A 27108-nucleotide genomic window follows, 5' to 3' on the forward strand; every position below is an offset into this window, starting at 1 on the left:
TTGCGAAGCCGCTCCTGACTCAATTTAACCTTGTCCAAAGCATCCTGAACCAGGTCAGTACCTAATAGCCTAGCCTTGCGCGGCTTAAACCAACCCACCGGAGATCTACACCGCCTCCCATATAAAGCCTCATGCAGAGCCATCTGAATGCTCGACTGATAATTGTTGTTGTAAGCAAACTCCACGAGCGGCAGAAACTAGTCCCATGAACACCGAAATCAATGACAGAAGAACATATCATATCCTCCAATATCTAAATAGTGCGCTCGGACTATCCATCCCTTTGAGAGTGAAATGCTATACTCAACTCTACCTGAGTGCCCAACTCTCGCTGCACGGCTCTCCAAAATTGCAATGTAAACTGTGTGCCTCTATCTGAAATGATGGAAACTAGCACACTATGAAGGCGAACAATCTCTTTGATGTAAATCTCAGCCACCCGATCTGAAGAATAAGTAATACTCACCGGAATGAAGTGCACGAACTTGGTTATCCGATCCACAATCTCCCAAATAGCATCGAATTTCCTCGAAGTCCGTGGGAGTCCAACAATGAAATCCATGGAGATCCACTTGCACTTCCACTTTGGAATCTCTATCCTCTGAAGCAATCCACCTAGTCTCTGATGCTCATATTTTACCTGCTGACAATTGAGACACCGAGCTACAAACCCAACTATATTCTTCTTCATTCTCATCCACCAATAGTACTGCCTCAGGTTCTGGTACATCTTCGCAGCACCCGGATGGATAGAATACCGCGAACTGTGGGCCTACTCAAGAATTAACTCCTGTAGCCCATCTACATTGGGCACACATATCCGGCCCTGCATCCTCAATACCACATCATCTCCAATAGTAACATCTCTGGCATTATCGTGTTGAACCCTGTCCATGAGAACAAGCAAATGAGGGTCATCATACTGGCATTCTCTGATGTGATCAAATAAGGAAGACCAAGATATCACCCATGCTAGAACTCGACTAAGCTGCGAAACATCTAATCTAACGAACTGGGTAGCTAAGGCCTGAACATCAACTGCAAGAGGTCTCTCACCAACAGGAATGAATGCAAGACTACCCATACTTACTGCCTTCCTACTCAAAGCATCGACCACCATATTGGCCTTTCCCAGATGATACCAAATAGTAATATAATAATCTTTTAGCAGATCCAACCATCTACGCTGCCTCATATTTAGATCCTTCTATTTGAACAAGTGTTGGAGGCTACGATGATCATTAAATACCTCACAAGACATACCATAGAGATAGTGCCTCCAAATCTTCAACGCATGAACAATGGAAGCTAACTCCAAATCATGGACATGGTAGTTCTTCTTATGGGGCTTCAACTGGCACGAAACATAAACAATCACTCCACCCTCCTGAATCAATACACACTCAATACCGATCCGAGAAGCATCACAATATACTGTATGAGAACCATATACTGATGGTAGAACTAGAATTGGAGCTGTGGTCAAAGCAGTCTTGAGCTTATGTAAGATCTCTTCACACTCATCTAACCACCTGAAAGGATTACCCTTTTGGGTCAATTTGGTCAAGGGCGATGCAATAAATGAGAAACCCTACATGAAGCAACAGTAATAACCAGTCAAACCAAGAAAGCTCTGAATCTCTATAGCTGAGGACGGCCTGGGCCAACTTTGAACCACCTTTATATTCTTCGAATCCACCTGAATACCCTCAGTGAACACCATGTGTCCCAAGAACGCCACTGAACTAAGCCAAAACTCACACTTGGAGAACTTAGCATAAAGCTTCTCCTCCCTCAACCGCTGTAACACAATCTTCAAATGCTGCGCATGCTCCTCCTGTTACACCAGGATATCTTCAATGAATACAATGACAAATGAATCGAGATACGGCTGAAACACACTGTTCATCAGATGCATGAATGCAAACACATAATTTTTGACACTTAAAAACACAAAAATATTTTCATCTTTAGTTTAAAGTCAATTAATATATTTATGTTTATAGTATTTTAATTTTACCATGATTTTAGCCTATTTTCTCTACTTTTTACTTTATTATAACATTTGAAAATACAAAAATAGTTTTACTTTTAATATTTAATTTTATTTTAGTAGTTTATTTTAATTAATTAAGAGTGATTTTTATATTTTTATAAATACATAGACCCTACCTAATTTTTCCTAAATCCAAGCCCATATCCCTCAACACTAAAAATCCTACATCTCCTCATTTTTGAAAAAACTAGTGACACACACACTCAAAAAAAGAAGAACGATCAGAGATGGAAATCGGCTGCCTCCCTCAAAGACTCAACTCCTCCCAATTTCCAACAATACCTCCTAGTTTCAAAGAGCTAAATTTTTCCGCCTCCAACTCCAAAAATCATCCATACTCTCCAACACCCAGCAGCCTAAACACACACACATATATAGAATGAGATAAAAAAAAGGGGAAACGACAAAGAGGGGGAGGGGAATTGAACGAAAAATCAGAGAGGAAATCTTGAGAGAAAAGGTTTGAGATAAGGTTCTTCTCATTCTTCCATCTTGATTCTTTTTTGATTGTTTTTCAGAAAATACAGACCAAAAAAAAATTCTCCATTTCTTGTCCTCAAATTCAAAAAAATATATTTCTTCTTTCAGTTTGGATTTTGATTTCCATATGGAGTTTGATTGAAGACGTATTCGAGTCGAAGTTCCTCCTCCATTCTGAGTTCCCCGCCGTGAGTAGATTTCCGTTTTGGTTCGCGATTATTGTTAGATTTTGCTTCAGATTGTATTCAAAGGCTTATTTTTGAATAAAAGTTCAAGAGAAATTGGCTGAAATTTTGCTATTCGCTGCTGATTATTTCTCAAATGAACTCAAGGCATTAGGTACATACCCACTAATTTGTCATTTACCTTTTTTAATCAATGATTTGAATTGCTTGAAAGGTCGTGAATCTATTGCTTCTGCTGTTCCTTGGGTATATATACACCTAATAGGATACTCAATTGATTTAAATTTTACCCGTCATGCTTAAACTAATTGTGATTTTGTGACTAGTCATAATTTGGGGAAGTGAAGGCTCATCTGTGAGAATATTAAACTGTGTATGTTCTTCAGTTGATTCTGTGAGTGATACTGGGTGTTTGAAGAACCTCGCTGTCAAATTATAATCCATGTAATTCATTATTGTAAACCCCAAAGGCCTTGAGTAAATATGTTGTTTAATATAATGTATGAATTTAGATGTTATTAACTAGGAACTAATATTCACACTGTTTCATTCGAATCCCTACCATGTTTAACCATGAATGTGCTTAAGAGTTTTATGGATAAGTTTATTAATCTGATGTCATATGTAGAAATAGAAAAAAAATTATTTTCATTTATTAGATCCAAAAAGGAAAATAACAAATTGAAGTCTTGGAATGAAATGTGTGGTCTAGTTGTTAAAAGATTTGGACCGGAATAACCTTCATCGCACCTTGGGCTTTTAGTTAAATGCTGACATTTTTTTGTGTAATCTCAAACTTAGGAAAGAAATAAATCTTGAATAATCTCTAGTATGCTTTAGGCGCGTATTAATAAATAAATTATCGTGATTATGTACACGTGCGCGTGATATAGTTATAATTTTTAAACTTAAAACTAAGGTACACGTTCGCATGACTTTGTCCAAAAAATCTTAATAATTAATAAAGCGTGATAGATTGTGTACACATATGCGTGACATGATTTTAGCTCCCCAAATAAAAGGGATTTACGCACATGTAATCCGTTTCAAAGATTAAATCCATAAATGCCATAATCTAAAAGCGGTAGAAGGTAAAATTTACATAGGTTCTAAAATAAAAAATATTAAACAATTTAATTAATCCAGGTATGATTAAAGAGACCGTGCTAAAACCACAGAACCCGAGAATGCATATCTCCTTCTCCCGGATTAACAAAATTTCTTACCTGGTCTTCTGGTTTCGAAGACTTTAGAGCAGATTCAAACTTTCCCTGATTTGGGATTTAAAATAAATCGGTGACTTTGGATACCATAAATTATTCCAAGTGACGACTTTGAATTAAATAAATTATCCCATTTCGATTAATGTCAATTAGAGAAACTCCCCATCCCTATACCCTCGGGAAAAAAGAGGTGTGACAATGAACGTTGTTGGAGCATTTGTCATCCCAAAAGACATCACAAGGAACTCACAATGGCCATAACGGGTCCTAAACGCTGTCGTAAGAATATCCGGGTCCCGAATCTTCAACTGGTGATACCCAAACCTCAAATCAATCTTGGAGAACACCCTCGCTCCCTGAAGCTGGTCAAATAGGTCATCAAAGGATACTTGTTCTTGATTGTGACTTTGTTGAATTACCTATAATCAATAGACATTCCCATAATACTATCCTTCTTCTTCATGAACAGAATAGGTGCACCCCAAGGTGACACACTAGGCCTAAAAAACCCCTTCTCAAGGAGTTCCTAAATCTACTCCCTCAACTCCTTCAACTCAATCGGTGCCATACGGTATGGAGGAATAGAAATAAGCTGAGTGCCTGGCACTAAGTCAATACCAAAATCAATGTCCCTATTGGGTGACACGCCTGACAGGTCTGCAAGAAATATATCCGGAAACTCTTGCACCACCTGAACAGAATCAATAGTAGGGGTCTCAGCACTAACATCCCTTACAAAGGCCAAATAAGATAAACAATCCTTCCCAACCATCTGCGGGGCCCTTCAAGTATGAAATCACTCTACTGGGAACATAGTCTAATGAACCATGCCACTCAATCCATGGCAACCCTGACATCACCAACATCACAGTCTTAGCATGACAATCCAAAACAGCATGACATGGAGACAACCAATCCATACCCAATATCACGTCAAAATCAACTATACTAAGTAGCAAGAGATCAACTCTAGTCTCCAATCTCCTAATAGTCACTACACACAACCGATACACTCTGTCCACAATAATAGTATCACCCACTGGCGTGGATATACGAACAGATAAAGCTAAAGACTCACGGGGCATATCCAGATAATAAGTAAAATACGACGATAGATATGAATAGGTAGAACCAGGGTCAAGCAATAAAGAAGCTTCTCGATGACATAATGAGACAATACTTGTGATCACTATGTTTGAAGCGATAACATCTGGTCTGGCAGGGAGTGCATAGAAATGGGCCTGGGCGCCACCTAATCAGTCCCCTCTCTAGGGCGACCCCTATGATGTTATGAGGATATAAAATAGTTTCCTTTGGTTACATTATGATAACATGTACATTTTAACCTTTTGTTACTTCTGGGTTTAATAATTTAGGATATAAACATTTTTGAATGTTTAATACTTTGCTATTATCATGAAGAAATTTGGCGGTATAAATAAAAACCCTCAATGTTTAATTCTCATATTTGAGCCATGTGAATGAAGAAATACCTAGTAGGAAGTGTTTCCTCCTAAAATAGGCTATACACGATTCAAATCTAGATTAGTCGAACTAGTAACTTTTGAATACCAAGTAATTAAAAAAAGTACTTTGTTATCAGTGTGGTCGTGACAGATTTCTTGTTTGATTTTTGCTTACGTGACGACCCGACCAGTCGTCTCATAAGTTTCCGCTCCGTTTCCCCCATTTCTACTTTTTTATGCTTCGTTATCCATGTTTTATGTGAGCGAGTTGGGTAGTTTGCGTTCAGAGTGGATTTGGTAAGAAATGAGACACTTAGTCTTTTTCAAGAAGGTTTAAGTTGGAAAAGTCAACCAGATGTTGACTTATGTATTAGAGGGCTCAGATGTGAGTTCCGATGATTTGGTTAGCTTCAAGAGGTGATTTATGACTTGGGAGTGTGATCGGAATTGGTTTTGGAGGTCCGGTGTAGAATTAGGCTTGAATTGGAGAAGTTAGTATTTTGGCGATCTCCGGTTGGTAGGTGAGATTTTGATCCAGGGGCCGGAATAGAATTTCGAATGTTGCTGTAGCTTCATTATGTCATTTGGGAGGTGTGTGCGAAATTTTAGGTCATTCAGACGTGGTTTGGTCGGGTTTTTGATCGAAAACGTATTTCGGGAGATTTCTCAAAAATTAGGCTTGAATTTTGATGAGTTTTGGGTAATTTGATGTTGTTTGAGGTGTTTTGATGATTGGAACAAGTTTGAATAAGGTATTGGGTCATGTTGGTGCTTTTGGTTGAGATCCCGGGGCCTCGAGGTGAATTCGGATGGTTAACGGGAAGATTTTGGACTTAAGAGATCTCAAAAGTTGTTGCTTCTAGTATTTCAGCACCAGCGGATTGGGGACCGCAGGTGCGGTGCCGCACATGTAGAAGAAGAGCCGCAGAAGCAGTTTGGGAAGAATAGACAAGGACCGTAGATGCGTTACAAGGACCGCACCTACGGAGTCGCAGATGCAGCTCGTGGACCGCATATGAGGAACCTGGCCTCCTAAGTGATTTCTGTAGATGCGCAGGAATTACCGCAGAAGCGGTACCACAAGAGCGGTGGTGGGGTTGCAGATGCGAAAAAGCCCTGATTAGAAAGTTTATAAGTTATTTCATCCGCGATTTTGAGCCATTTTTTCCTCCATAGCTAAGTATTTTGAGAGCTTTTTGAAGGTGATTAAAGAGGGATTCAAGGAGAATTGATTGGAGGTAAGACTTTCGAACATAAAACTTGAATCTATTGTGAAATTAACCTAGAGATTCCTGGAACTTAAGCTAAAAATGGAAGAAATAGGGCTTGGGATTTTGAGTTTTTTATTTGGGGATTTGGAGGACCATTTGGGGTCGGATTTGAGAACTTTCGATATGTATGAACTCGTGGAAGGATAAGGAACCTGTTGATGTAAAAATATTAGAGTTTCGAGAAGTGGTCCTGAGGCTCGGGTTTTGCTAATTTCGGGATTATTGATATTTTTCGATTGTTTTTGCTTGGGCTTTGTTCCCTTAGCATTTTGTGACGTATTCGTTCTGATTTTGGATAGATTCGATGCGCGTGGAGGACGATTCGAGGGTAAAAGGTGTCCCAAGCTAGAGTGGTAGCCGGTTCGAGGTGAGTAATGATCGTAAATGATGTCCTGAGGGTTTGAAACCCCAGATTTGCATATCGTAGTGCTATATTTAGGTGAGACACGCACTGGATGATGATTGTGGAGTCTTTTACTATTGGGGATTGAGACTTGGTCCGTCCCGATTGATGATTTTACTACATATTTGATTGAAACTTATTTGTTATCATCATGATTTGGGCTAATTGCCATATTTGGTCTTCTTGCCAACTATTTGAACCCTTCGGGGATTTTGACTGATTTTCCTCACTCTACTTGTTAAAAATCATATCCTCAGTCATGTTTCTATTTGTTTTAAACGATTTGAGCTGGTTTTATCATACTATTCCTAAATGAGAGGAATTTGTAGGATGAGATCCCTATCTTCTATTATGGTGCCCGAGAGGCTGTGAGGTTAATGACTGAGAGAGGTTGAGAACCCAATGGTGAGGATATTATATATGTTATGGACCGGGATGCACACCGCAGCTATACATATATTGGATCGAGCTGCATGTCGCAGCGATATAGCGCTTGGGCTGTTGGAGCCCCTCTAGAGTCTGCACACCCCCAGTGAGCGCAGTCGACTATCTATATGGATCGGGCTGCATGCCGCAGTGGTTATTCTGATTTCTGTTATTATGAGAGATATATGGGTCGAGAGCTGATATTGAGCACTAAGTGATGAGAGTGAGTCCGAGGAGCTGACACTATTCTGAGTGATTGATACTGTGCCCGAGGGGCGGATTTCCACTTGTTAATTGCCTACTAAATTACCTGTTTTACCAGATTTAAAGAGACTTTACTTGACTTCTTCACTGATTTACTACTTTATGTGATTATTACTGCTTTGATATAGAATTGCTTTGTGCCTTTACGTGTTTTCTTGCTTTCAGCCATTATTTATATTTATTAATCACTGGGTCGGTGTACTAACATTCTCCCTGCATCGTGTGTGCAGATTCAGGCATCGCAGAGTCCGTTCCTGAGTGTTGATCTTCCTAGTTCAGACAGTGTTTTCGGAGACTACGAGGTAGCGGTTGGCGTCCGTAGCCCCCGTGCCTCCCTTATCTTACTATTTTCATGTTCTTGAACTTCTGTATCAGGGTTTATATCTAGTAGACTGGTATCCGGATTAATTAGTTGCTCATGACTTGTGACACCCCGATTTGGGCTGTATTAGGATGGTTTCTAATATTGTTATCATTATTTCCGCATATATTTTAGAACTATTTATGGTATTTAACTATTTAAATGAGGTGTTCTGTTTGGTTTGGCTGGCCTTGTCTTCACGAGAGGCGCCATCACGATCGAGTTTGGGGTTAGGGTCGTGACAAGTTGGTATCAGAGCCTAGGTTACATAGGTCTCACGAGTCATGAGCAGGTTTAGTAGAGTCTCGCGGATCGGTATGGAGATGTCTGTATCTATCCTCGAGAGGCTGCAGAACCTTTAGGAAAAACTTCATATTCTTGGAATTCTTGTCGCGCGAACTTGTTGGTCCGAGTACTAAACTTCTGTTATTCCATTCTCTCACAGATGTTGAGGACGCGAGCTACCGGACGAGGTGGACGACCACTAGTGCCACCAGTAGAGACCACCAGAGGCCATAGATGTGGTCGTGGCAGAGGCAGAGCAGTGAGGGCAGCACCTGTAGATCCACCAGCTGCCCTAGCTCCGGATCAAGATCCAACTATGGATGCTCCAGCAGCACTGGTTCAGGCACCAGCTGTGCCCATCGTGATTCCGTGTCTTCAGGAGGCCTTGACACAGATCCTATCAGTTTCCACTACCCTAACTCAGGTAGTTTCATCCACTATAGCAGCAACTACTTCATAGGCCCGGGGAGGCAATCAGACCCCCGCTGCTCGCACCCCTGAGTAGGTAGTGCAGGGACTTTAGACGCCGGGGGAACCTCCAGCCCAACCGGTTGCACCAGCTCAGGAGTTTGTTATGCTAGTTATGCTGGATGATGAGCAACATCGTCTTGAGAGGTTTGGTAGACTCCAGCCTTCGTCATTCAGTGGTGCTGAGGGCGAGGATACCCAAGGTTTTCTAGATAAGTGACAGCGGATGCTCCATACAGCAGGGATTATTGAGTCTAGTGGTGTGGCATTTACCAGCTTTCAGTTTTTTGGGGCTGCCTTCACTTGGTGGGAGGCGTAGGTCGGTTGGTGCAACACCCCTTTCTTGGCAGGAGTTCTCCACTCTCTTCTTGGAGAAGTATGTACCACAGTCCCGCAAAGATGAGCTGTGTAGGCAGTTTGAATGGCTGAAGTAGGGGGATATGACTGTGTCACAGTATGAGGTGAGGTATTCTGAGTTGGCTCGCCATGCCGTCTGGATGGTTCCGATAGACCGTGAGAGGATCATGAGATTTGTTGATGGCCTAAATTACCATATCTGTATTCTTATGACTAGAGAGAGAGTATTGGGTGCTGCGTTTGAGGAGGTGGTTGATATCGCGCGCGAGATTGAGACGGTTCGCCGTCAGGATCTAGAGGAGAGGGAGTCCAAGAGGCCTCGAGGATCGGGCAGTTACAGTGGTGCTCCTTCGAGGGGCCAGTCCCAGCATGGTAGAAGTAGTTCTTTCAGGTTCGGTCAATCGGCCCGTCCAAAGTTTCGCGGGGCATATTCGGGTCATGGTCATCATGGATCTCAGCGGGGCCAGTCATCACTCAGTGCCCTACCAGCCCAGAGCTCGTCACGTGCCCCATCAGTCCAGGGTTTTTCCATGCTAGGTCCTTCTACTGGTCATTCTGGTGCTAGGGGTTCGGTTTAGTCCCCATCTCCAACATCGGGTAGTTGTTATGAGTACGGAGAGTTTGGACATATGAGGAGGCAGTGCCCTCGACTTTGTGATGGTCAGCTTCAGCAGAGGGGTCAGCCCTCAACTTCTGCTCCAGTTACTTCACCACCTACCCAGCTAGTTAGGGGTGGAGGTCAGGTAGCCAAGGGTCACCCCAAAGGGGGAGGTCGATCAGGGGGCGATCATGCCTGTTTCTATGCACTCCTAGGTAGACCCGACGCCATTGCTTCAGATGCTGTCATTACAGGTATTGTTTCAGTCTGCCACAGAGATGCCTCTGTATTATTTGATGTCGGTTCCACCTTTTCTTATGTGTTATCATACTTTGCTTGCTATTTGGGTATGCCCCGTGAGTTTCTTGCTTTACCTGTTCATGTATCTACCCTAATGGGCGATACTGTTATTGTAGACCGTGTGTACCGGTCATGTGTGGTCACTATTGGGGGTCTGAAGACCCAAGTGGATCTATTGCTATTGAGCATGGTGGATTTTGATGTCATTTTGGGCATAGATTGACTATCTCCATGTCGTGCTATTCTAGACTATCATGCTAAGATAGTCACTTTGGCTATGCCGGGTGTGCCGCAGATCGAGTGGTGTAGTGTGAATGATTATGTTCCTAGTAAAGGGATCTCTATCTTGAAGGCCCAGCGTATAGTTGGGAAGGGTTTCCTTTCATATGTAGCGTTTGTGAGGGATGTTGGAGCTAAGACTCCCAGTATTGATTCTGTCCTAGTTGTGAAGGATTTTCCCGATGTGTTTCCTGCAGACCTGCCGGGCATGCCACCGGACAGGGATATTGATTTTGGTATTGACCTGGTGCCGGGCACTCAGCCCATTTCTATTCTGCAATACCGTATGGCACCAACGGAGTTGAAGGAGTTGAAAGAACAACTTCAGGAACTCCTAGATAAGGGGTTTATTCGGCCTAGTGTGTCACCTTAGGGTGTGCCCGTTCTGTTTGTGAAGAAGAAGGATGACACAATGAGAATGTGTATCGATTATAGGCAATTCAACAATGTAACAATTAAGAATAAGTATCCTTTGCCTCGCATTGATGATTTATTTGATCAGCTTCAGGGAGCGAGAGTGTTATCCAAGATTGATCTCCGTTCGGTCTATCACCAGTTGAAGATCAGGGGTTCAGATATTCTTAAAACCGCTTTCAGGACCAGATATGGTCATTATGAGTTCCTTGTGATGTCTTTCGGGCTAACCAATGCCCCAACAACGTTTATACATTTGATGAACAACATGTTCCGGCCTTATCTTGATTCATTCATGATAGTATTCATTGATGATATTCTAGTGTACTCGCGTAGTCAGGAGGAGCAGGGAGCATTTGAGAGTTGTATTTCAGAGATTGAGGGAGGATAAGCTTTATGCAAAATTCTCCAAGTGTGAATTTTGGCTCTGTTTAGTGGCTTTCTTGGGGCACGTGGTGTCCAGCGAGGGTATTCAGGTTGATCCAAAGAAGATAGAAGCGGTTCAGAGTTGGCCCAGACCGTCTTCAGCCACAGAGATTTGTAGCTTTGGTTTGGCAGGCTAGTATCGCTGGTTTGTTTAGAGAGTCTCATATATCGCATCACCCTTGACCAAGTTGACTCAGAAGGGTGTTTTATTTGTATGGTCGGATGAGTATGAGGAGAGCTTTCAGAAGCTCAAGACAGCTTTGACCACAGCTCTAGTATTGGTTTTGCCATTAGCTTCAGGTTCATATACCGTGTATTGTGATACTTCGAGAGTTGGGATTGGTTGTGTATTGATGCAGGAGGGTAGAGTTATTACTTATGCTTCTCGTCAGTTGAAGCCCCATGAGAAGAACTACCCCATTCACGATTTGGAGTTGGCTGCTATAGTTCATGCATTAAAGATTTGGAGGCACTACTTGTATAGAGTATCTTGTGAGGTATTCACTGATCATCGCAGTCTTCACTATTTGTTCAAGCAAAAAGATCTAAATTTGAGGTAGCAAAGATGGTTAGAGTTGATTAATAATTATGATATCACCATATTGTACCATCCGGGAAAGGCCAATGTAGTGGCCGATGCTTTTAGCCGAAAGGCAGTGAGTATGGGGAGTTTGGCATATATTCCAATTGGGGAGAGACCCCTTGCAGTTGATGTTCGGGCCTTGGCCAATCGGTTGTGAGATTATATATTTTAGAGCCCAACCGGGTGTTGGCTTGCGTGGTTTCTCGGTCTTCCTTATTTGATCGTATCAGAAAGCGCTAGTATGATGATCCGCATCCTTAATGATAGAGTGCAACATGATGATGCTAGAGACGTGACCATTGGTGATGATAATGTGTTGAGTATGTAGGGACAGATTTGTGTACCCAATGTGGATGGGCTTCGAGAGTTGATTCTTGAGGAGGCCCATAGGTTGCGGTATTCTATTCATCCAGATGCCGTGAAGATGTACCAGGATTTGAGGTAGCACTATTGGTGGAGAAGAATGAAGAAAGATATTGTGGGATTTGTAGCTTGGTGTCTCAATTGTCACTTGCTTCAGCAGATAGTTATTCTAGAGTGGAAGTGGAGCATATCACCATGGACTTTGTAGTTTCACTCCTACGGACTTTGAAGAAGTTCGATGCTATTTGGGTGATTTTGGATCGGCTGACCAAGTCCGTACACTTCATTCCTGTGTATACTACCTATTCTTCAGAGCGATTAGCAAAGATTTATATCTGAGAGATAGTTTGCTTGCATGGTGTCCCAGTTTCCATCATTTCAGATAGGGGTACTCAATTTACTTCGCAGTTTTGGAGAGTCATGCAGTGAGAGTTGGGTACTCAGGTTGAGTTGAGCACAGGTTTTCACCCTCAGACGGACGGGCAGTCCAAGCGCACTATTCAGATATTGGAGGACATGTTATGCACTTGTGTCATTAATTTTAGAGGATCATGGGATCAGTTTCTACTGCTCACAAAGTTTGCTTATAACAACAGTTATCAGTCGAGTATTCAGATGGCTCCATATGAGGCTTTATACGGGAGACGGTGTAGATCTCTAGTCGGTTGGTTTGAGCCAGGTGAGGCTAGGCTTTTGGGTACAGACTTGGTGCAGGATGCTTTAGATAAGGTAAAGGTGATTCAGGAGCAACTTCGTACAGCGCAGTCGAGACAAAAGAGTTATGCTGACAAGAAGGTCTGTGATGTGTCTTACATGGTTAGGGAGAAAGTTCTACTGAAAGTTTCACCCATGAAGGGTGTTATGATATTTGGGAAGAAGGGTAAATTGAGTCATCGATTCATTGGGCCTTTTGAGGTGCTTTGGAGGATTGGGTGAGGTGGCTTATGAGCTTGCATTGCCACCCAGTTTGTCGAGTGTGCATCCGGTATTTCATGTTTCTATGCTCCGAAAGTATATTGGCGATCCATCTCATGTTTTGGATTTTAGCACGGTTCAGTTGGACGGTGATTTGACTTATGATGTGGAGCCAGTGGCTATTTTGGAGCGTTGGGTTCGAAAGTTGAGATCAAAGGATATAGCTTTAGTGAAATTGCAGTGGAGAGGTCAGCCCATTGAGGAGGCTACCTGGGAGACCGAGTGGGAGATGAGGAGCAGATATCCTCACCTATTTGAGGCTTCAAGTATGTTTCTTGACCCGTTCAAGGACAAACATTTGTTTAAGAGGGGGAAGAGTAATGACCTACCCGGTCATTTCATGAGTTACCACTCTGTTAACCCTATTTTTGCTTCTTTATGTTTTGTTCAGCTGTATTATGTGGTATCGGGTTGGTTGGTTCGGGTTCGGAGAGATTTTGTAGAAGAATGAGATACTTAGTCTCTTTTGAGTAAGCTTAAGTTAAAAAAGTCAACAGGATGTTGACTTATAGGTAGAAGGTCTCGGATGTGAATTCTGATGGTTCGGATAGATTATTAGGTGATTTGGGACTTAGGAGCGTGATCAAAATGTGTTTTGGAAGTCCATGGAAGATTTAGGCTTGAATTGGAAAAATTGGAAATTTGGCATTTTCCGGTCAGTAGTGGAAATTTTGATATCGGGGTCAGAATAGAATTCCAAAAATTGGAGTAGGTCCGTTGTGTAATTTGGGACATGTGAGCAAAATTTCAGGTCATTTGGACGAGGTTTGATAGACTTTTTGATCGATTGAGGGATTCAGAAGTTTTGGAATCATTAGGCTTGAATCCCAGGGTGATTTGATGTTTTGATGATGTTTTGAGTGTTCCAAAGATTGGAACAAGTTTGAATGATGTTATGGGATGTGTTCTCATGTTTGGTTGAGGTTCCGAGGGCCTCGGGTGAGTTTCGGGTGGTTAACGGACCAATCCTTGGTTTTGGAGAGTTGCAAATTTTGCTGGTTTTTGTTGCAGAAGAATTTGTTCTTCGCATTCGCGAAGATTGTCCCGCGTTCGCGAAGAAGAGCTGGGTCTAGGGGAGAAAATTCTCTTCGTGTTCGCGAGTCAGGGGATGCGTTTGCGTAGGTTTGGATTCCAGTGAATCACGAAAGCGTGAGAGGAGTCATGTTCGCGTAGGGTAAATTGGAGCAGCTGGGACCCCAGGAGTTTGTGCATCGCGTTTGCGTAGGTAGGGTCACGTTCACGATGGCTTGGGCAGCTGAAGCTTCGCGTTCGCGTGAAAGAAGTTGCGTTCGCAAAAAAGCAATAATTGGCAGTGATTTTTGTGCTTCGCGAACGCGAGGCTTTGACCGCATTCGTGAAGAAGGAAGCGTCTGGGCAGAATCTTTAAGATCAAAAACGAGGATTTAGTTCATATTTTCAAAAACTCATTAGAGAGCTTGGGAGAAGGTGACGTTAGAGAGGATTTTCAAAGGAGTGATTGGGGTAAGTGTTCTTCACTTGTTTTGGGCGAAATTCCATAATTATGTCTTGTCTTATCATTTAATTTGAGAATTTGGGGTAAAAATTGGGAAATATGGAAGAAAAATTGGAGAATGGATTTTTGGGATTTGGATGAGCTTTTGACATTGGATTGATGAATTTGATATGGGTAGACTAGTGAGCTAATGGGTTTTCCAATTTTGTGATTTTTATTAGATTTTGAGATGTGGGCCTGGGGGTTGGGTTTGGCTAATTTCGGTATTTTTGAGTTAAATTGACAATTTTCATATGGGTTTCATTCCTTTAGCGTATATTGATGATAATATACTGATTTTGGTTAGATTCAGGGCATTTGGACGCCGAATCGAGAGGCAAGGGCGTCGCGGGCTTGGGGTAAGTAACTTTTACAAACTTGGTTTTGAGGGTTCAAAACCCCGAACTATGTGTTCTATGATTGTTATTGAGGTGACGCAAATGCCAAATGACTGTCGTGTGGGCATGCACTGTGAGAATTGCGGCCTGGATTATTCCGTGACACCGCTTAGTAACTCTTTCTTGTTGATATCCGTGTTTCTATCCTGTGACTAAGGAAATGTGCTGTGAAAACATGCTAGATATCATGTTAGGTCTTCACGCCGATACTGTTGAGACCCGAGAGGTCGTTTCTTGTTGTCATATCATTATCTTCATTGATATTCTGTACTCAGACCTATTCATGCATTATATATCATGCCTCAGTCTCGATTATTGTTATTTGGCACATCATATCATTGTTCGGGCTAGTATTATGACATTGTGACCTCGTGTGTGTGAGACTGGAGAGTGATGACTGAGTGAGGCCGAGAGTCCGGTTGTGAGTGGCAGTATATGGGATCGGGTTGCACGCCGCAGCGGTTATGTTGATTATTATGGCAGCACTTGGGTTGTAGGAGCCTCTCCGGAGTCTGTAACACACCCCCCAGTGAGCGCAGTTGATCATATTGAGGGATGGATCTTCCCTGGATATGGATCTTGTCGAAGTGTTTATACCTGGAGATGGATCTTTTCCACAGGGCTGGAATAGCCTTCCTCGGTACTGGATGAATGTGGTCAGTGATATATATATTCTGGGATGGATTTTCCCCTGGGCCGGATGGCCATATATAGTACCGAGGGGTTGAGCACTTGTTAGTGGAGGTACACGAAACATTGATCATGCTATCTGTGCATTGGTACATAGAGATTTCATGAACTTTATACTCCGTACTGTTTAGGCTGCATTTATTTACTATTGAGTTTTTACTTGAACTATAAGCATGTCTACTTTTCTGTACAGTTTAATGAGATTATCTGTTGAGGTTTGGTTCGTCACAACCTGTCAGTCCATAGTTTGGACTTGTTATTTACTGAGTTGGTGTACTCACATTACCTCCTGCACCTTGTGTGCAGATCCAGGTATCTCTGGTCACGGTAGCGGTTGCTGATCATTTCAGTGGTGGACTTTTTCCTAAGAGATAGCGAGGTAGTTTCCTGGCAATCACAGTCCCGCCTTCTCCTTCCTTATCTTCCTCTTAGTGTGTTTGTTGGCTATTCTTAGACTATGTAGTCTTGTTTATTTCAAATAGTTGTAGTATTTTGCTCATGACATAGTGACACCCGAGGTCGGGCTTGTATTTTCCGCTTTGTTTGATTTTACTTTATATCTTTTATCGGATTTTTGTCAAAAACATGGTTTTACTTAAGTTTTAAATGAAATCTGGAGTACTTGGAAGTAAGTAGACTGGCCTAGTTTCACGATAGGCACCATCACGACCGGGTCAGTTTTTGGGTCGTGACAAAAGTCCTACTTGATCCTAGACTTTGCAAGCTTGGATTAGTCAAGTCTTACACTACGGGCAAGCCTATGGTACGAACTTAGGTGGCATAAGAGTTTATTTGTGAGAGTGAGCAAACTATTCTGATCCGAGAGTCCTTAAAATGTACTTGAACTTATATTTGAGTGTGTGGACTATTTTCTCTCTGCGGTTTGTTGGTGATGGCGCATGATTTGCAAAGGATTCGTAAAGACCTTGATTTTTCAGTCGGCACAAGTAGTGAGCCATAGTGTGGAAGGCATTAGAGTCAAGTTTTGAGGTGATGATGTTAGAAAGATTTACATGAATATTCTAAATAATCTTGGCATGAGTTTAATACTTGAGGAAAAGTATGAAGAGTGCATATGCTGGGCTTTAAGCGTTGATATAAGCAATTGTCATTGGTGTGATACTTGAGTATATTTCGAAATGTGTTTCTTGCATATGTGCTTAATTTGAAGTTGTTCGAGGAAGAAAAATAGTTTAAGTATGGGTGGTGATAAAGGATGAAAAGTGCATATTTTGAGTGTGTTTGTGTATTAATTCTTGTATGAGTTATGGGAGTTCACACCTCTTTTGAAGTAAAAATATACTCGTTACGTATCTCTTATGTGTAGGAACAAAATTATATAGAAAAGGATAAATAAGAGAAAAATTGGTGAAAAAAGAGCTAAAGAGAAAAGTCTCAGACATCGAAGTGAGGTTCGCTTAGCCAGATTAGGACTGGAGCAAAAGAAACCAGAAAAGTCCCGGATAGTGAAGTGAGGTTCACTTCGCTAGACTGGGACCGGAGCAGAAAAAATCAGCTTTTCCAATCCGAATTAGGAGAAGAAATATTTTCCCCTTAGAAACCCTAGTCATTATAAGTACATCCTAAAACGTGCTTTTAAGGAAGAGAAGACTTTGGGGAGGCAAGAACACAATTGGAGCAAGGAGAAGGATTCAACTTCATGTTTTTTCATCTTTCTTCCTATTTTCCATTGCTATGAATTCTAGTATTGTACTTTTACATACTAACATGAGTAGCTAATTTCTTATCTACGGTATTGATGGAACCTTTTAGTGGATGAATTCTTGTTATGTTTTTATATAATTGAGCCTTAGAATTTTTCTACTTGTATTACTACGTGCTTATTTTAGTTTATTGAAGAGCTCTCAATTGACTGTGCCTATTTATTATGTATTGCTTGAAAAAAGGTACATATTTAGGTAGTTTTGAACAATATTACTCCTAACGTATATGAGGAATCAATATGGAGGGTTTAAAGGCGGGATTAACAATAACGAAATCTTGGTGTGATATAAGTGAGCGGTGAATTAGGGACAGCTAGTATAGTTCGGAAGAATATGTCTAGTAAATTGTGGTAGTTGCTCGGATTAGAATTACAACACTTGGAGTACTCACGATCGGTAGAGAATACTTAGGCAAATTTATTGGAGATGTAGTGGGAAGAATTTCGAAAATTGAGAAAATCATAACTCTAAGCCGCCTTAATCTTGTCTCCAACTCTTAGTCTCCTTAGTTGATAATTTTACTGCTTTCTAGTATTTGTTAGTTAATTAATTAGAAATATAAATCTCAATCGTTATAATTTATAAAATTGTTCAAACTTGTCTTTTTAGCGATATTGAACAGTTATAGCGAAACCTTAGTTCTCTGTGGGATCCGACTCCGGATTTTTAGACCAGATTATATTTGCAGCGATCGCTTATCCTTTTTTGGAGTAGAGTTAGGCGCGATCCGTCATTTTACCCGTTTCACCAATGGCGAAGCGATTTTTGAAGAACCCAAATCTTTTGAGTTCTAGCTTCAATGACAGAATGAAGAAAAAGCTAGAAATACTTGTTTTGTGTGAAAACCTTTTTAAGTGGTGGGAGTTTCTGAAGAATCCTTAAATGATTGAGAAAGAAACAAGCATGCTGGAGAATTTTGGGTAAAGTGTTTTGATTGAATTTAAGGTTAAATTAGTAACTATGAGAGATAATAGCTTTGTGGCATTGACAAGAGTTATTAGGACCTAGGTCAAATTGACTTTGAAATTTGGATTTACTAACAGGAGTTAGAAATATTTACGGCTATTTATAGTGAATCAAAACTTATGGCTAGACGGGTGTAACCAAAAGTATTTGGGCGGCTAATTGTGTTTTCTTTCCATATTTTAAACTATCACGTGTGTGTCCAATCCAAATAGTAACTTAGAAAAATGGAGATAATGAGAAATGGAGAGGAGTCTCATCCTTTTGATCTAGGTCATTTTGTTAAAATATCCAATTCCCTAAAGTTGTACATGTTATAAATTCTCTTACTAAATATCAATGAAAGTGATACTTACCAAAATTTAGTGGAAGTGATTAAAAATTCTCATTTGTAATGCAAATTAGATTATAGTAAGCTGTCATGACCCTAACCCCGAACCCGGTCATGATGGCGCCTCTCGTGAAGACAAGGTCATCCAGACCAAACAAAACACCTAATTTAAATAGTTAAACACCATAAACAGTTCTAAAACATGATATAATAACCATAATTTGCGGAAATAATGATAACAACAGTAGAAACCATCCCGACACAGCTTAAACCGGGGTGTCACAAGTCATGAGCAACTAATAAATCCGGATACCAGTCTACTAGATATGAATCCCGATACAGAAGTTCAAGAACATAAAAATAGTAAGATAAGGGAGGCACGGGGGCTACGGACGCCAACCGCTACCTCGTAGTCTCCGAAAACACTGTCTGGACTGGGAAGACTAACACTCAGGAGCAGACTCTGCGATGCCTGAATTTTCACACACGATGCAGGGAGTGATGTGAGTACTCCGACCCAGTGAATACTAAATATAAATAATGGAAAACACGTAAAGGCACAAAGCAATTATATATCAAAGTAGTAATAATCACATAAAGTAGTAAATCAGTGAAGAAGTCAAGTAAAATCTCTTTAAATCTGGTAAAACAGATAATTTAGCAGGCAATTAACAAGTGGAAATCCGCCCCTCGGGCACAGTATCAATCACTAAGAATAGTGTCAGCTCCTCGGGCTCACTCTTATCACTTAGTGCTCATTCTCAGCTCTCGACCCATATATCTCTCATAATAACAGAAATCAGAATAACCACTGTGGCGTGCAGCTCGATCCGTACATCGCTGCGGCGTGCAGCCCGATCCATATAGATAGTCGATTATGCTCACTGGGGTTGTACGGGCTCTAGAGGGGCTCCTACAGCCCAAGAGCCATATCGCTGCGGGGTGCAGCCCGATCCAATATATGTATTGCTGCGGCGTGCAGCCCGGTCCATAACATATATAATATCCTCACCATTGGGTTCTCAACCCCTCTCAGTCATTAACCTCACAGCCTATCGGACACTATAATAGAAGATAGGAATCTTAGCCTACAAATTCCTCTCATTTAGGAATAGTATGATAAAACCAACTCGAATCGTTTAAAACAGATAGAAACATGACTGAGGAAATGATTTTTAACAAGTATAGTGAGGAAAATCAGGGTTCAAATAGTTGGAACGAAGCCCAAATATGGCAATTAGCCCAAATCATGATGATAACAAATAAGTTTCAGTCAAATACGCGGTAAAATCATCAGTCGGGACGGACCAAGTCTCAATCCCCAGTAGTAAAAGACCCCACGGTCATCATCCAGTGCGTGTCTCACCTAAATATAGCACTACGATGTGCAAATCCGGGGTTTCAAACCCTCAGGACATCATTTACGATCATTACTCACCTCGAACCGGCTACCACTCTAGCTCGCGTCGCCTTTTCTCCTCGAATCAGCCTCAACGCGCGTCGAATCTATCCAAAATCAGAATGAATACATCACAATATGCTAAGGGAATAAAGCCCAAGCAAAAACAATCGAAAAGTATCAAAAATCCCGAAATTAGCAAAACCCAAGCCCTGGGCCCACTTCTCGAAACTCAAATTTTTTTACATCAACGGGTTCCTTATCCTTCCACGAGTTCATACATATCAAAAGTTCTCAAATCCGACCCCAAATGGTCCTCCAAATCCCCAAATCAAAAACTCAAAACCCCAAGCCCTTTTTCTTCCATTTTTAGCTTAAGTTCCAGGAATCTCTAGGTTAATTTCATAATAGATTCGAGTTTTAGGTTCGAAAATCTTACCTCCAATCAATTCTCCTTGAATCCCTCTTTAATCACCTTCAAAAAGCTCTCAAAATACTCAGTTATGGAGGAAAAAATGGCTCAAAATCGCTGATGAAATAACTTATAAACTTTCTGCCCAGGGGTTTTTCGCATCTGCGACCCCACCACCGCTCCTGCAGTACCGCTTCTGTGGTAATTCCACCGCATCTGCGAAAATCACTTAGGGGGCCAAGTTCCGCATCTGCGGTCCACAAGACGCATCTGCGACTCCGCAGGTGCGGTCTTTGTGCCGCATCTGCAGTCCTTGGCTATTCTTCCCAAACCGCTTCTGTGGCTCTTCTTCCACATGAGCGACACCACACCTACGGTCCCCAATCCGCAGGTGCGGAAATACCAGAAACAGCAACTTCTGAGATCTCTTAAGTCCAAAAGTTTCCTGTTAACAATCCGACTTCACCCCGAGTCCCCCGGGACCTCAACCAAAAGCACCAACACGACCCAATACCTTATTCAAACTTGTTCCAATCATCAAAGCACCTCAAACAACATCAAATTACCCAAACTCATCAAATTCAAGCCAAATTTTTGAGAAATCTCCCAAAATATGTTATCGATCAAAACCCAACCAAACTACGTCTGAATGACCTGAAATTTTGCACACACTTCCCAAATGACATAATGAAGCTACAACAACTCTCGAAATTCCATTCTGACCCCCGGATCAAAATCTCACCTACCAACCGGAGATCGCCACAATACTAACTTCGCCAATTCAAGCCTAATTCTACACCGGACCTCCAAAACCAATTCCGATCACACTCCCAAGTCATAAATCACCTCCCGAAGCTAACCGAACCATCAGAACTAACATCTGATCCCTCTAACATATAAGTCAATATCCGGTTGATTTTTCAAACTTAAACCTTCTTGAAGAGATAAAATGCCTCATTTCTTACCAAATCCACTCTGAACGCAAACTACCCAACTCGCTCACATAAAACACGGATAACAAAGCATAAAGAAGCAGAAATGGGGGAAACAGAGCGGAAACTCATGAGATAACTGACCGGGTCGTCACATCCTCCCCAACTTAAACAAACATTCATCCTCGAACGAGTCAAGAAACATACCTAAAGCCTCAAATAGGTGAGGTTATTTGCTCCGCATCTCTCGCTCGGTCTCCCAGGTAGCCTCCTCCACGGGCCGACCTTTCCACTATACTTTCACTAAAGCTATATTCTTTGACCTCAACTTTCGAACCTGACGTCCCAAAATAGCTACTGGCTCCACATCAAAGGTCAAATCATCGTCCAACTGAACCGTGCTGAAGTCCAAAATATGAGACGGATCCCAAATATACTTCCGGAGCATAGAAACATGAAATACCGAATGCACACTCGACAAGCTGGGTGGCAAAGCAAGCTCATAAGCCACCTCCCCGATCCTCCGAAGCACCTCAAAAGGCCCAATGAACCGAGGACTCAGTTTCCCTTTCTTCCCAAATCTCATAACACCCTTCATGGATGAAACCTTCAGCAGAACCTTCTCGCCAACCATGTAGGACACGTCTCAAACCTTCCGGTTTGCATAACTCTTCTGTCGCGACTGCACGGTACGAAGCCTCTCCTGAATCACCTTCACCTTCTCTAAAGAATCCTGAACCAAATCTGTCCCCAATAACCTAGCCTCGCCGGGCTCGAACCAACCAACTGGCGATCTACACCGCCTCCCATAAAATGCCTCATATGGAGCCATCTGAATACTCGACTGATAACTGTTGTTTTAAGCAAACTCTACAAGAGGTAGAAACTTATCCCATGAACCTCCAAAATCAATAACATAAGCACGCAACATGTCCTCCAATATCTGGATAGTACGCTCAGACTGCCCGTCCGTCTGAGGATGAAAAACATGCAATGTCCTGCAATATCTGGATAGTACGCTCGGACTGCCCGTCCGTCTGAGGATGAAAAGTTGTGCTCAACTTCACCTGAGTACCCAACTCTCGTTGAACAGACTTCCAAAACTGGGAAGTAAACTGAGTACCCTAATCTGAAATAATAGAAACTGGACAACATGCAGCCGGACAATCTCCCAAATGTATAACTCTGCTAACCGCTCTAAAGAATAAGTAGTACACATAGGAATGAAGTGCGCGGACTTGGTCAGCTGATCCACAATCACCCAAATAGGATCAAACTTCTTCATAGCCCGTGGAAGTCCAACAACAAAGTCCATAGTGATCTTCTCCTACTTCCACTCAGGAATAACCATATGTTGAAATGCTCATATATCACCTGCTGACAATTGAGACACCGAGCTACAAATCCCACAATATCCTTCTTCATTCTTCTCCCCCAATAATGCTGTCTCAAATCCTGATACATCTTCGCAACACCCGGATGGATGGAATACCGCAAGCTATGGGCCTCCTCCGAAATCAACTCCCGAAGCCCATCTACATTAGGCACACATATTCAGCTCTGCATCATCAATACTCCATCATTACCAATAGTCACAAATCTCGCATCGTCGTGCTGAACGATGTCCTTAAGGACAACCAAATGAGGATCATCATACTGGCGCTCTCTGATACGATTAAACAAGCAAGACCGAGAAACCACACACACTAAGACCTAATTGGGCTCCGAAATATCCAACCTCACAAACCGATTGGCCAAGGCTTGAACATCAACTGCGAGAGGTCTCTCCCCAATAGGAATATATGCCAAACTGCACATACTCACCACCTTCCCACTAAAGGCATCGACCATTACATTGGCCTTCCCCGGATAGTACAAGCTAGTGATATCATAATCCTTTAGTAGCTCCAACCATCTATGCTGCCTCAAATTGAGATCCTTTTGCTTGAATAAGTGCTGGAGGCTACGATGATCAGTAAACACCTCACAAGACACACCATACAGATAATGCCTCCAAATCTTCAACACGTGAACAATGACAGCCAACTCTAGATCATGAACGGGGTAGTTCTTCTCATGGGGCTTCAACTGACGAGAAGCATAAGTTATTACTCTACCCTCCTGCATCAACACACACCCAATACCAACTCACGAAGCATCACAATACACCATGTATGAACCTGAAGCAGATGGTAGAACTAACATTGGAGCTGTGGTAAAGGCACTCTTGAGCTTCTGATAGCTCACCTCACACTCATCCAACCACATCAAAGGAGCACCCTTTTGAGTCAATTTGGTCAAGGGTGATGCTATAGAAGAAAATCCCTGAACGAAACGACAGTAATAGCCTGCCAAACCAAGAAAGATACGAATCTCTGTGGCTGATGACGGTCTGGGCCAACTCTAAACCGCCTCTATCTTCTTCGGATCAACCTAAATACCCTCACTGGACACCACGTGCCCCAAGAAAGCCATTGAATTGATCCAAAACTCATACTTGGAGAACTTTGCATAAAGCTTCTCCTCCCTCAACCTCTACAACACAACTCTCAAATGCTCTACGTGCTCCTCCTGACTACGCGAGTATACCAGAATATCATCAATGAATACAATAACGAATGAGTCGAGATAAGGCCGAAAAACGTTGTTCATCAAATGCATGAATGCTGCTAGGGCATTGGTGTTACGCCCCACAATATTACGTCGATATTATGTCCTGCAGTATTATATTACGGTGATGTTACTCCTTGCAGTATAACATTAAGATGATGTTACCCTTCACAATATTATATTACAACGATGTTACACCCTGTAGTATTATATGTGAAATTGTCGTAACATAATTGACCTCAGTTCAAGGACAAGATTATTTGGAGATTATAAGCATTATGCTATTTCAAGCAAGTGATGAGTAAATTCATGAAGGTGAGAGGGGGAGCAAGTCAAAGAAAATGAATTTTCGTCCAAGTTTGACATGTTGGGATAAAATACGGCCTAAGCTAAAATACTCGGTATTTATGGACTAGTGCCATATAAGGTACTACATGGCCATGATAGTAAGGTCTATAAGGTGTGTTAAAAGTGAGTAGTATTTTAAGTAATTTAAGATAATTCTTAATTATAGTGATATTTGGTTAATTGTGAATTTTTGGGGGAACATTAGCAATTAACTAAGAAATTAAAGAATAAATCTTTGGGATAACCCTTGAATTTAACGTGGCAGCAAGTGAGGAAAGTCTCAAAGCCCAAATGTAACTCTTAAGTCCATAATATAAGGTGGCACCTTAAGAATTTCTTTATGGCCAAGTCATCTTTCAAGCGGGCCCCGCAACCATATTAATAAAAAGGACTCCCTAATTCAATTCATAAAAGAGATATTCTATGTTTGCAAAGTTATAGATGAGAGCCACAAAAAAAAGTCATACGAGACTTCACAATATTATCTCAGCGTGCCATTGCGATTCTAAGAGAGCTCGGTATAATATTTCTCAAGAATATCACACGGATATTTTCCCTACTTCGACCGTTGTTGCGTGTTGTCACAATCAACGGGTGTTAAAGGGATTGTCAAGAGAATCAGTTCAGGTATGTTAAGGCTATCCCTTTTTTCTTTTTGGCATGATCCAAATAATACAAATGAAACGAGCAAAATATGCAACTTTCATAAATGACTATATTCATTGAAATACTAGGGGTGTCTAGATTCTTGATTCCCCATGTGAATTATTATTATATTTTTTGTTCATGGGTCTCACAAAAATACGTATTTGATAAGGTTTATCCAAAAGGTATATTGATTTTTATGGCATTCTGAAAAAAATCTTATTAACGTATTTCTTATGCATTTGATGCATTTATACATATACATTGACCCATGAACAGATGGCGTTATATACACGTATATAGGTATATGGGATATGGGAAAAGGTTACGACGTTATATATGCACCACCACAGTGGTGGTATACGTTGATAATTTTGCCCACAGTGGCCGAGATGATATGATGGGATGCCCTAAGAAGCTTGATGATTTTATGAACATATGTACCTATGCACGACATGACATTCATACATATATGCATGACACTAAAAGTATTTCATGATTTACATAGTTATCCAGACTTACAGGTTGAGTCATTTACTCTATATTTTTTCCTTGTCTTTTACGTACTTATTTATGTGCCTTACATACTCAGTACATTATTCGTACTGACATCCCTTTTGCTTGGGGATGCTGTGTTTGATGCCCGCAGGTATCAATAAACAGGTTGAGAGTCCTCCAAGTAGGCGATCAGCTCAGCGGAAGATGTTGGTGCACTCAATTTGCTTCGGAGTTACTTGTTTGGTCAGTATGATTTAGATATGCATTGTTTGGTATGGCGGGGCTCTGTCTCAACCATTATGACAATTATGTTTTGTCACGACCCTGGTTCGCCCTTCGTAAACCATCGTGACAACACCTAGTCTCTATGGCTAGGTAAGCCTAAAATGTGGAAGATAAACAACATTTGCAGAAGAAAACATTTTAAAACAGAAATAGAATAATAAACCAGCGTTTAAAAGTGCCGCTCGGTATACACAATATTAACTTTTAAAACCAATACATTTCCCAAAACCTGGAAACCCATGAATCACAAGCTATGAATATAATAAAAATGCTCTAACTCCAAAATGTCTACATCAACAGAAGAAAATAGAAGGGCTATCACTACAAGATAGAATGGAAAGGGACTCCTCGATATGCGGACACGGCATATATACCTCGAAGTCTCTGGAGCAGTCGCCTCGCCTCAAGGGTGATAGGAATGAGTCAAAGTACCTGGATCTGCACATGAAAAACATGCACAGAAAGGGCATAAGTACACCACAACGGTACTCAGTAAGTGCTGAGCCTAACCTCGGTCGGGTAGTGACAAGGAAGGTTAGGGCCCTACTGAGGTTAAATAAAATATAAAGTTTGACAGTGTAGAACAGAACAATATAAATAAGTACAACAGTAAAAGTAACACAAGATATAAATGACAACAACAACTATTAAAGAGTCAAAGTAAAAACAGAAAGAAATACGGCTCAACACCAAAAAATAACAATCGGAGATCTCCTAGGGTACCGTCCTATAGTCCCAAATATACATATCCAATGGATCTCCCGGGATACCGTCCCGTAGTCCATCTCATAGTGCGCGGGGATCTACCTGAATCCCGTTCCGTAGTCCCAAATATAAATACCTAGTACTGGGGGAATATACCGGGTGCAGTCTCGTATTTCCATATAACTGTGCAGAGGGATCTACCGGAATCCCACATCCGTAGTCCCAAATATAAACAGACAAGGGGGAGCTACCGAAATCCCACATCCGTAGTCCCAATGAAAATACACAACAACAACAGGAAAATATTCAGATATGTCAAATTTCATATTAAATCAAACAAGTAATTCTAGTCTAGCATGTTGCATACAATATAGGTAAAGCAGTTTGACCTAATAAAGTAATTAAATCACTTAGACATGCTTTCCTAAGCTAACAACAGGCTTAATAGTACAAGTAATAAAAATAGGAAAGC

The 27108-nt window shown here is 41.4% G+C and overlaps 1 protein-coding gene across 1 annotated transcript; it reads right to left on the reverse strand.

The window, feature by feature from the left end:
* Positions 1-772: 772 nt before the first annotated feature.
* Positions 773-5029, reverse strand: LOC138871751 (uncharacterized). Its single transcript, XM_070149649.1, has 4 exons — positions 4745-5029; positions 1700-1837; positions 1436-1591; positions 773-1126 (listed from the first exon to the last, which is right to left on the reverse strand). The coding sequence occupies exons 1-4, from the start codon at positions 5027-5029 to the stop codon at positions 773-775; spliced, it is 933 nt and encodes a 310-aa protein (XP_070005750.1).
* Between the last annotated feature and the right edge of the window lie 22079 nt (positions 5030-27108).

Source organism: Nicotiana sylvestris, chromosome 6, assembly GCF_000393655.2.
Source record: "Nicotiana sylvestris chromosome 6, ASM39365v2, whole genome shotgun sequence".
In the NCBI taxonomy this organism is placed as follows: domain Eukaryota; kingdom Viridiplantae; phylum Streptophyta; class Magnoliopsida; order Solanales; family Solanaceae; genus Nicotiana; species Nicotiana sylvestris.

Coding starts and splice junctions, on each gene's coding strand:
- LOC138871751 (XM_070149649.1), bottom strand. CDS start 5,029: ATGCCCCGTGAGTCTTTAGCTTTATCTGTTCGTATATCCACGCCAGTG. Junction 1,838..4,744: donor TAGACTATGTTCCCAGTAGA/GTGATTTCATAC, acceptor CTGGTGTAACAG/GAGGAGCATGCGCAGCATTT. Junction 1,127..1,435: donor CAGTATATGGTTCTCATACA/GTATATTGTGAT, acceptor CATCTGGGAAAG/GCCAATATGGTGGTCGATGC.